Genomic DNA, 11,682 nt, shown 5'->3' on the forward strand with positions numbered 1-11,682 from the left:
GCCTCTCTGCTTCTCCCTTCCTTGCCCAGTGGACAAGGGTATGAACACCTTTCAGATTCCCCCAAGGGGTTCTCCTTGGTCCTAGGGAGTCTCCTGCACAGGACCAGGCAGGAGGTAGGTGACCCAACGGAGCTGGGCTCTCCCAAGGATCAGCACCCCATGCTCCAGTGCTCCGCTGCACCCCCAACAAACCTATCCATCACCCCTCCCCACTTTGCTGTAAATTTTGGGCAGTTCAGGCTACACGATTCAGTGGGGAGATAAGGGCTTTCAAGGCAGTTGATCTGGATTAAATGTCCTGGTCACCTACCAGTTAGTGTGGCTGTGAACAAATTTCCTTATTCATAAAAGGAAATAGTAACCCTTGCCCCCTAGGTTTCTGGTGAGGGTTAAAGAAGTGATGCATGCCCGTCATCTGTGACACGCCTGAAACATAGTAGGTGCTTAATTGATCCTAGTTTCCCCTCCGGATGCTTCTGCCCACCCCAGTTCCATGCTGCTTTCCTAAGTAGGAGATGGTGACACCTGGAAACGGAGGGGAAAGGAAAAAAGCATATATTCACATAAACCACAACTTCCTCCTGATAAGCCATTAAAACATTTATTTTCATTGAGCTGTGTGAAGGAATACGAACTTTCAAAAGAAATGCTTTTGCATTTACCAAAGAAAATGGAATCAACAGGCAAAACTCTCAGTGAAAAGTAGCCCAGATAGCTCAGAATTAGCAACTGAGACTTTAGGACCAGCAACGACAGCAAATCACCTTGTCTGTCCTCTAAAGAGCAGGTAGGGCAGAAATCTCCTGGCGGGGCCAGTGGCTGAGAAGGTTTCTGGTGGCGGGAGTGAGACAGTAAGATGGCCATCTTGTAAAAGGGAGGCCGTAGTATCCGGGCCTGTATCTGTGTTACTTTCTGTAGGAAGCCGGAGGAGAGAGCTTGACAGACATCTAGCAATATGCACATCCACATTGTTGTCGCCCCCAGATCAGTGAGTCTTTGTTTTCAGGGTCTCCCTGTGCTGTCTCACCAGGGAGCCAACCCACTCCGTGGTATTCTGGCTGGCTTCCTCCCACGTGAAGAGGGGTTCATACCCCAGATCTCGCTGAGCTTTCTTATAGGAGAAGGTGAACACACTGTTTGATAGTGTCACGAGGTGGCGGCTGAAGGTGGGCTTATATTTGTAAATTGGACTAAGCAAGAAGCCCACCATTTCCAGCAGGAAGGCAAGCCAATACTGCAGAAAAATAGGAAGGTTCATTCTGGAATCAAGCCGGAAGCCCCAGTCTTTGCTCAAAGCGTAATTGAGGTCATCATAGCTTTGGTGAGGCGTGTCGTCTGAGATGTAGTAGAACTGTCCTTGGATGCTTGGGGCCTTTCTGGGGTCCCGCAGGGCCCTCAAGGCCAGAATATGGGCCCAGGCCACATTGCCAACATAAACTGGGTTGACGACGGAGAACCTGCCGTAATTTGTCAGCATGCCATTGTTCTTCAGGGCACAGTCTATGTGGCCAGAAAGGAAGGGGCTCCTCTCCCCATAGATATACATGGGCCGTAAGGAGCAAGTGTACAAAGTGCCACCATTTTTAAGAGCGCACCCATTAGCTTCCAGCACAGCCTTCTCAGCAAGCTTTTTGCTTTGTGGATATGGAGCGGGCCATCGGCTTTCTAGATGCTCTTCTTCGTGGCCATTCTGGATGACCTCTTTGTAGGAGTTGGGCCCAGCCACCTCTATGGTGCTGGTATAGATGAAGATGGGCACACTCGCCTGAACACAGGCCTCCAACAGGAGCTGGGTACCTGCCCACGGGGAGCACACCATCAGTGTTGGGAAATAACCCAGAGCCAGCCATGCCCAGAGGCCAAGTCTGCCTCTCACCCCCCAGCCGGGTGGTTACTGCAGAACAGGAGTGCATTTTTCTGTGTCTCTGGCTGAGATGTGACCATGCTATGGCCATAGGACAAAAGGCAAAAATGAAAAGGGACCAAGACTTGGGTTCTAGAGAGCAAGCATTTCTAAGTTTTTGGGTTTCATGGACCTGCGTAAGAACGTTTAATTTTGGAGAAGGATGGAGGGGTGCCACTTTATATTTTGCAGAGTAAGGAGATTTAAAAATGCTCATGTTTCACCTCTACCACCTCATTAAAGACAGACTATCTTGAATAAGAAAATCAGGAGGCCAGCCTCTTGGAATATAGACAGTTCTAGCTTTTAAGCAAAAGAAGACAGTTGAAGGACTCACATGCACACACAGAGTTGTGTATATGTATACAGGTAATATACACTCTTAAATATACACTGAATTGTTCGTATTTTTCTTTTTCTTTTTCTTTTCTTTCTTTTTTTTTTTTTTTTTTTTTGAAGACCAGTAAAAATGTCCCAAGGACACTTTTTGAGTCACTGTGCAAATGATTGGTGGGTTCTGGGGAGAAGCTGGAGATCCAGACTCTGTTTCTGTGTGTTCCCTACAAAGGCCACTCCTAATTCTGGCTGTGACTCCGTTTACCCAGGTAGGAAAAGCGGGAAGGCGTGGGTGGGTGATAAGCCTTTTTACTTAGCGTTCTGGAGCCCTGCGCTGGCTTTGTATGTTGAGCCTGGTGAAGAACCAGAGGGGAGTGCGCCCTCTGCTGGTAATATCTATAATGGGGGGACCTGGCCGAATCCCTTGAGCCGGCGAGTATTTTAGCTCGTGGAGGTAGTCTAGAGTGCCTTTCCGACAAGAAGAAAGGAATTTCCCGGCAAAGCACAGTTTTTTGGGTGGTATTTTGAAAAAAAAAATCCCCTTTAAAGCCTTTGTCCAATTTGATTTTCAGGAGGACAAGATTCATTTTTTCTTTTTCATTAAATCTGGAAGCAGAGAAAATTTGGAGCTAATTAACCTGCAGAGAGGGAAATGACCATCACTGGGATGTATTTTCTAAACCTGGAAGCGATACTACTTTTAGTCAACAGCGGCCTCTAACATTTCCGAGGGATTTCAAATGCCCTATTGCTGGCAGCTGTGGAGAGTAGAAGTTATGAGAGGGGGGCCTGAAAACTAAAAACTGGTTAATTTTAGCACCTTCCTGGCAGCAATCAGGGGTGATCAGGGGTGTGGCTAAGTAGAAACTAGAAAGGGTCTTTTTTTTTTTTTTTTTTTTTTTTTTTTTGAGATTGTTCTATTTTAGGCTGGAGACACAAAAGCAATGAGTTGCTTTAGAAAAGGAGCCTCTGAGTAGACCAACTTCGGTGGGCAGGGCGTGGAAGACAGATGGGCTGGGGGCTGGGGTGCTGTGGTCTTAGAGAGGCTGGCTTCCAGGGATCAGAGGGATGATACTACAGAGCAAGTTAATAAGGGGTTTAAACTAATCCCTGGAGTGAATGTGTCTAGATTTAAAGTAGATTGGAAAGCCACAATTCAGAAAGAGCCACCAAGCACTGAAGGGATGAGGATTAAGGAGGGTGTCCTTGGGGCTCCTGGCTAGAACTACTCTTCAATAGTAGACCTGGCAGTGAGCTGAGGGGACGTTGTTATGGATAATGGGAAACTATTCTTGTTTAGAAAATATTATGGGAAGGCAAGTGCTGGATAATTCTGTACTGCCAGGCCACTGTGAACCAGCTTTGCTAGTTCTCCTGGGAGGAATCCCCGGGAGGTGAGCTAGAGGTCTCTGGTCCTCTTACCCTTCGGGATCCTGTGCAGGAAATCCTGCCTGAAGGGAGCCAGCCTGGAGCTGTGGCCCGTCGCTCCTGACTTGGAGGCACCTCCTATCACAAAGCTCTTAGTTCTTGGCCGTGGCGTGACCACCCCCTCCAGCCGCACAGAAGGGTTAACGTTCTGACCAAGGAAGTACTTGGAAGGTCTGGTTCCAGCCCAGGGGAGGCAGGAGGTGGCTGGAGAGCAGGAGTTTGAGGTTGGAGTTTTGTCCACACTTAATTGGAGCAGCAGAAGAAAGAGCTTTCATGGCCTTTGGAGCCACACAGGTGTGGGTTTAAATTCTCTTTCATTCCTACCCCTAGGGCCTTGGACACATTGCTTAGCCTTCCCAGCCCTAGTTTCCTCATCTGAAAAAACTGAGGGTGGAGGCCCTGAATCTCTGTTGGAGGTGACCAGCAGAAGCACTTGGTGCCCGCTTGGCAGGGGTTCAACCAGCTTCCCTTCCCTTCCTCATCCTGGCTTCTGCCCCTCACTGGCCCACCTCACTCCATCTCCTCCCCGGGACCCTGTACCTTTCACGTTGATGTTCATGATGGTCTCCTGCTGCACGGCATTCACGACGTCAATGATGGCGGCCGTGTGGATGACCACTGAGATGCCCTGGCAGGCGTCCTTCAGGCACTGCTTATCCAGAATGTCTCCCTCCAGCATGGTCAGCTTGATCTTGCTCTGGAGCTCTGTGTGAACATGAGTTCAGTCACTGGAAGACTTTCCAGACTGTGGAAGTTTCCTGATAAAGGTGGCATTTTACCCAGGTCTTCAAGGACAGGTAGATTGAGGGGGAAGAGGGGCGGGGAAGGGGGGACATCCCATGGAAGGAACAAGTCAACCAGGGCACAGAAATCAGAATGTGTAGCATTTCTGGAGAAAGAGCCAACATCTCTTTCCACCCCATCTCTTTCCAAAAAAAGCTGTGCACCAGAAATGGATACATTATAACTGACTATACTTCAACAAAATTTTTTAAAAACCCAGGAATTTAACATAGGACCAAATGATGGATTTAACTGAAAGGGCTCTTATTAGATATCCTCAAAAGCAGAAATCAGCCACCCACAGACTAACAGGACAGCCATCTACCCAAGGGCCGTGGATACGACATCAGGGCTTCCATCTCCTCTGAAGCCCCTGGGAAGTGGCACCGCCAGTAACATCATCACCTCAAATTAGCCCACAAAATAAATGCCACCCTACGTACAGTTTGGATAAACACCCTGTACTTATTTTGTGCTTTTTATTTGGCACACAACTTTCAGTTTTCTGATTTCCTTTCACAGTACCTATCTCATGAGATATGTACTCTGATTTTCACTTTACAGGCAAGGAAACTGAGGCTCAGAGAGAGTGAGGGACAGGTCCAAGTCCCACTTCTAGTGAAGACTCAAGCCTGCCCCCCTGCCTTCAAGCCTTGCTCACTTTCCCGTCACCCACATGCAGGACTGGCACTTTTCCGTGGCAGAGTGAGGATAAGTCAATTTTAGTGAAATTGGCAATGGAGGCCGGAGGAGAGCGACAGAGAAATTCAGAGTGAAAAACTCAAGGCTGGAAAATTGCCTTCCTGGGTGACAGCTTGGAAGAAACATCTGCTCTCCTTAAGCCTGTACCAGATTAGCTCTGCCCCAGCCCCTTCCCACGGTTAGGCAGCTCCCAAAAGGCCACCAAGTGGGAGAAAGGCAGAGGAATTAGCTGTTGAATTTTCTGATTGTGTCCCCACCTCTGCTTTCCTCCCCTCTTCCTCTGCCTCCCCTTTAAGGCTAACTTCAGCAGACTGGCTCCAAGGACTTGATGTGTGGAGGAGGGAGAAGTCCAAAGCCCAGTGCTGAAGAGCGCTTATCCCATTAGTCTGCAGGGATGCAGAGACACCAGCAGAGGGCACTGTGGATGCCTCAGTGGTGGAGCCACAGCTCCCTCCCTCTCCAAGGCTCCCTGGACTTCCTAAGTGTTTCGCAGAGATGGAATACGTAGTTGCTGATGTAGTGTGAGCTGGATTGGAGGGGGGCCCAGAGAGAAGCTACCAGAAAAACTGGTGGTTAAGAGCACAGACCCTGCAGCTAGACTGCCTGGGCTCAAATCCAGCTTTGTCATTTTCCACATGTGGGACTGGAACAAGGTAATTAACCCCTGCTATGTCTGCATGTCTGCGTGTTCTCAAATCCATTTCTTGAAATCCGAAAGCCAATGTGGTGGCGTTAGGATCATGAATGGGATTTGTGTTCTTATAAAAGAGACCCCAGAGAGATCTCGGGTCCCTTCCATCATGAGAGGGCACAGCGAGAACGTGCAGGCCAAGAACCAGGAAGAGAGGACCCTTTTCCAAGAGACTATGGCGCTCAACAAGAACCACTCGGAGGGCGGCGGAGTGATCGTCAGCAACACTGAGAGCATCCTAATGTCCTATGACCATGTAGAACTTACGTCCAATGACATGAGAAACGTGCCAGAGGCCTTCAAAGGTGCCAAGAAGGGCACCGTCTACCTTACCTCGTACCGGGTCATCTTTCTGTCCAAGGAGAAGGACGCCATGCAGTCTTTCATGATGCCATTTTATCTGATGAAGGACTGTGAGATCAAGCAGCCTGTGTTTGGGGCAAACTACATCAAGGGAACAGTGAAGGCTGAAGCAGGAGGTGGCTGGGAAGGCTCTGCATCGTACAAGTTGACCTTTATGGCAGGGGGTGCCATCGAATTTGGACAACGGATGCTACAGGTGGCATCTCAAGCCTGCCGAGGTGAAGCCCCCAGCGGAGCCTATGGTTACTCTTACATGCCCAGCGGGGCCTATGTCTTCCCCCTCACCAGTCACCAGTGGAATGTACCCCTGCCCTCCTGGCTACGCCTATCCACTGCCCCCACCTGAGTTCTATCCAGGACCTCCCATGATGGATGGAGCCATGGGATATGTGCAGCCCCCGCCACCGCCCTACCCCGGGCCCATGGAACCTGCAGTCAGCAGCCCCGATGTCCCCTCCACTCCATGCAGCTGAAGCCAAGGCCGCAGAAGCAGCTGCCAGCGCCTAGTGCAACCCGGGCAACCCGCACAGCGCCTGCAGGCCCACGAACCAGCCCCCGCCAGCTCCCTACTACCCCCAGAAGGTAAGAAGACCCAGCAGACCCCTCCCACCCCCTCCTCCCACCTCTCATCGCTCTTTCCTCCCCTCCCCTTGGGCTGAGTCTGGGGTGGGAGGTGATGGGAGAGCCTTGTCCTTCCTCCAGGTTTGATTATAAAACAGTTACCAGGAACTGTCATTGAGGGAGGGGAGGGGCCTCTTGGGGGCGGTGCCTCCCAGCTTCCCACGCGAGCCCAGAACCCCCAGGCGCTTCCCTGCCCCACCTCTGGGGGCATCCCCCTTGTTCCTGTTTGGCTTCTACACACGGAGGGACTCTCTGGTCACCTCCTCCAGCAGTCCAGCCCCCTGTTTTGGTAGCACCTTTATCCTCAGCCTCAGGAGCTCCGTCAGACAAGCCACGTGTCTTCCCCGGGGCCCCTGCCAGGCCCTTCTCACATCCCCCCACTCTAGTCTGTGCCTGGCTGTGAGAGGACCCCTTCCTGCTGGACTGTCGGCCCACATTCCGTTCCCAGCCAGCCTCGGCCCCCATCTCACTCGCCTTCCCTTCCCTGTCCTGTCCTGGTCATCCTGTTGCCACCACTTTTGACTTTTGGAGCTCTCCCCTGAGCTGCCAAGGCAGTGGCATCAGGGCCAGGCCCCTGCGGCAGGGGAGGGGGCCCTTCTGCTTCCCTGCTAGTTTTTCTGGAATTTGTTTCCCTTTGCCTTCTCACTTTTCCCTCCATAAGGGGCTTCTTGGACTGGAACTGGAGAGTGCATGTCCACTTGGGGGCTGCGGGGCAGGCAGGGAACACAGCACCTGATCCCTGGGGTCCAGCCAGGGTGCTGACCATGACCTCTTCGCCAGCCCCTCAGCCTGCCCCCTTCCCTTTTAGCTTCACGTCTGGTTGGCAGTATGCCCCCTAGATGCACTAAAATTTGCTCTCATTTGCTCCTGGACTGGCCTTCAAGTGAGGAGATGGTTATTTAAAGAGAATTCCCTATTTATTTGACAAAAAAAAAAAATCCAGTTAATAAATTAATGTGAAATAAACCCTGTTTGCACCTTGATTTGTCTGCTGAAAATGTGAACTAGTGAAAATGAAGTAACTGGGGGGAAAAAAAAAAAAAAGAGCCAGGAAGAGAGGTCTCCCCAGGACTTGAACCTACCTTGATTTAGACCTCCAGATTCCAGAACCGTGCAAAATACGTTTCTGATGTTTTTAAGCTACCCAGCCTGTGATGTTTTGTTATAGCAGCCTGAAGGGACTGTATTTTTCTGTACCTGTATTCTTATCTTAAAAAAAAAAATACTATAACCCATTCCAGAGCGTTGTAATGAGGAGCAAATGAGTTGACCCAGTAAAACACATAACACAGTGCCTGGTACAGAAGGAGCATCGGTGAGCATTCTCTGATACCATCTTTACAGAGGCCCCTGCCCACCCACGACAGCCCCTGATTTGTCACATATGGGAACTGGTCCTCTAGACTGAGAGTCGCCCTCTCTGGGCTTAACTTGTCACACTGCAAGTATGGCTGCCATGCAGGGGTCACAAACAGCTGATGTTGATCATTTGTGAATTTGTTTTCTTCAAGTCAGAGACACTGTTGAAGCAGAGGGGAGAGGAGGTAGGACGTTTGCAGAGGTCAGGGGAGACGGAAGGAGAACGGAGCGACAGGTTCAGTCCAGGAAACAGGCTGGGGAGGGGGCTCTGTGTGGGGAGGTGGTCCTCTGGCATCCATGGAACCTGAGTTCACTTACTAGAAAATTCCTCTCGAACTTCTGATTTGAAGACTTTGTCTAGGAGCCGGATCTCCTGCAGATCCTTCTCCTCCACCAACAAGCGGACGATCCTCTGACCCACAAAGCCTCCTCCTCCTGTCACAAGGCAGCTCCACCCAGACATGGCCAAACCTGAGCTCTGAGAAACACTTGCCAGGAACCAGAAGACCCTGGGGAGCAGACTGGATGAGAAAGCGACCCTGGAGAGGGCCGAAGAGAGAGGACAGGTGATGACGTGCTCACAGAAAACCACTGTGCTCCTTCCATTCCACTTTTGCAAAAGTCCCACGCACCTCCCAGGGACAGTTGAAAGAAAATGGAAAAGCTCTAACCTGTCAGACTGTCGAAAGCAAGACGAAAGAGCCTGGGTCCTGGTCTCTGGATCTCCTATGGGCAGGACTGGACATTTATACACTGTTGCTCTGACTCAGCACTTTTCACCTTGAACTGCCTCTGCATACTTACTGCTCATCCCTCCCACTTCTTAAGCAAAGCCTGTCAACCTTTAACATGTATCTCTTCTTCTCCCAACACACAGGAAGAGAAAGCCAGTTTCAAGGCCACAGCGTGACAAAGATTCTTGGTTTACCCTTCACTTAAGGACACCTGGCAGTCAGTGTCAGCTGTGTGAGATCCACCATCTATGAACTTAAAATAGATGGGGAGAAACCTCCCCGGTGCAGAGTGAATTGTTACCTTTTCACTAAATACATCTGGGGCTGGGAGGTGGGGCGGGGTAGGAACTCACTGGAGTCCAGTTTCTCCTCAGAGTGGTGTCTGAAGCGCTGTTGCTGTTTTGCAAAGTTTAGAAACTTGCTGTCATGGCAGCTCCAATCACTAAGTTCTATAGAAGATGACTTTCCAATCCAATATACCCTGGAACCTCAATTTCTATTCCCCCCTGGGGAGCTCTGGCTTTCCTCACTGAAGAGAGGCTAGCTAGTGATAACCACCGAGTTCTATGACGTGTATAACACAGCAGGTGTATGGCTGTTAACAGAACTGAGCCCATCTTAGGCCCTTACAGTTTCTCCTGTCCTTTTGTTGACCCTACCCAGGACTGTACTGTGCAGCACTTCTCTGTCATCAAGGGCTTTGTAATCAATATCAATAGATACAGTTTTATAATCATTGAGGGGGAGGGTATAGCTCAGTGGTAGAGTGCCTGCCTAGCGTGCACAAGGTCCTGGGTTCAAACCCCAGCACCTCCATTTAAGTAAATAAGTTTAAAAAAAGTACCCCCCCCCCCAAATAACAATCATTAGGGCCTGGTGGCCTCTGTGATCTGTTAGTCCCCAAACAATGATGAAAACTGATGTGTGCCTGGTACCCACGAGACTAGTTACCTGTTCATAAATGTTAACCTAGGAATGCACATTCTGTTTCGAAGCACCCATCCTCATGCCCTAGGTTAGCTATAAAATTGTCCCAGTGCCCCCCTCCACCCCCCGCAGTGTGGAATGTGGCTGTGAATGCATCTGGATCACTGTCCATTAACTCCCACCCTGGGAGTAAGTCACGCTCTCATCAGCTGATCCATAGGTTATGTGGAGCTGCCTGCCTTGTTATTCATTCTCAAGATGCCTTCTCAGATAGGGATCTGTAGCTGTGGGCCACAGTGGCTTTAAACGTAGATGTTTGTACTCACCCCACAGTTTAGTTGTAAAACCACCCTCAGCGGATTCCTGAGCGGCAGATGCTGTAGATGCTTCAGAAGCCTATGACCCAGAGAGGCCCAAATACCACTGGCGTCTCAAGATACTGTCTTTCTTCTGCTTATAAAAATTGAGGTGTAATTTACATGCATTAAAATGTTCGGATCTTAAGTGTTAGTTCGACGAACCTTGACATCATATACATAGAGTCGTACACTGTATGGTCTTTGGCATCTGACTTCTTTTACTTATCATAATATACTTTTGAGGTTCATCTGTGTTGTACAGTGTATCAGTATTTCATTCCTTTTAGGTACTGAATACTATTTCATTGGATGGATAGCCCATATTTTGTTTGTTCATTCGCCAGTTGATAGTTGGAATGGTTCCACTTCTTGCACTCTTACCAATAAAGCTGTTACGAATATTCACATACGACTGTTTGCGTGGACATATGCTTTCATTTCTCTTGGGTAGATAGCTAGGGGTGAAATTGTTGGGTCATATGGTAAATTTATTTTTAACTTAAGAAGCTGCCAAACTGTTTTTCAAAGTGGCTGCACTTCCTGCCAGTAAGAAGTGAATGTTTGAGCTTTTTCATCTCATTGTTTCTTCATATTATCCAATGGACATTGTCAAGCTTTCTTATGATTCTATTGGATAAGAAGTAGTGTCTCATCATGGTTTTGATTTGCATTTCTCTAATGACCAGTGATGCTGAGCATCTTTTCATATGCTTATTAAACATTCCTATACCTTTTAGATGAAATATCTAAGTGAATCTTCTGCCCATTTTTAGTTTCACTTATGTATGTATGTATATATGTATGTATGCATGTAGGTATGCATGCATCTATTTAATGGAGGTACTGGGGATTGGACTGTGAACTTTACCAGTGCTTCTGTGTTTCCCCACCTCCCACCTTAAGTGGGACAGCATGGCTAGAGGGGCTGGACTTGGGTATTTCCCATCTCCTGGGTGGGTCAGGCTCTAATGAAACCCTAGTAGGTGAGGGTCTAGTAAAACAAGTTCTCTTGAGGGCAAGCCTTGTCAAGAACAGAATGCTCTGGCATATTTCAAAATGGTTACTTTCTCCTCCCTTGTTTGGAAGCTTCAGGGAATTTTCCTCTGATATTCACTGTGAAAACCTAGTAGACTTCCTGTAGTTAAAACAAAAATATGGGGGCCTCCCCTGATTGGGCCTCCCTGCAGTTTTGAGCTCTCAGACTTGTCCACGCTGCTCCTCCAGCAATTCGTCAATTACAGTTCAGGTTTTCCGACCCTGGTGCTGGTTTTCATGGAGGTTCCTACTCAGATAAACTGTGATTCTTTGTATCTTCCTATCTCTCCAGTTTTGGGGGCAGTGGTGTGCCCTGTGACCTCACTTTTATGAGGAATCTAGAGGAGTTGTTGACTTTTGAGTTTTTTCCACTGTTTACTTGCTGTGGACTGGCAATTTCCACCTCCTTACATCCTGGATTGGGAATCAGAAGCCCCCCCC

The 11,682-nt window shown here is 49.0% G+C and overlaps 1 protein-coding gene and 1 pseudogene across 4 annotated transcripts; one reads left to right on the forward strand and one right to left on the reverse strand.

Moving 5' to 3' along the window:
• Positions 1-579: 579 nt before the first annotated feature.
• Positions 580-9,060, reverse strand: LOC102512447 (3 beta-hydroxysteroid dehydrogenase/Delta 5-->4-isomerase). Of its 4 annotated transcripts, none has more exons than XM_006184290.3 (4): positions 8,858-9,060; positions 8,505-8,695; positions 4,208-4,372; positions 580-1,797 (listed from the first exon to the last, which is right to left on the reverse strand). In XM_006184290.3, the coding sequence occupies exons 2-4, from the start codon at positions 8,647-8,649 to the stop codon at positions 986-988; spliced, it is 1,122 nt and encodes a 373-aa protein (XP_006184352.1). In that variant the 5' UTR covers positions 8,650-8,695; positions 8,858-9,060; the 3' UTR covers positions 580-985. The 4 variants fall into 4 exon arrangements, with proteins under 4 accessions (XP_006184352.1, XP_032342823.1, XP_014414356.1 ...); XM_032486932.1 differs by having other exon boundaries at positions 8,505-8,707; XM_014558870.2 differs by having other exon boundaries at positions 8,505-8,725.
• On the forward strand, positions 4,343-7,853 carry LOC102513590 (annotated as a pseudogene).
• Positions 9,061-11,682: the final 2,622 nt, after the last annotated feature.

The sequence above is a fragment of the Camelus ferus genome, chromosome 9, assembly GCF_009834535.1.
Source record: "Camelus ferus isolate YT-003-E chromosome 9, BCGSAC_Cfer_1.0, whole genome shotgun sequence".
Taxonomy (NCBI): Eukaryota; Metazoa; Chordata; class Mammalia; order Artiodactyla; family Camelidae; genus Camelus; species Camelus ferus.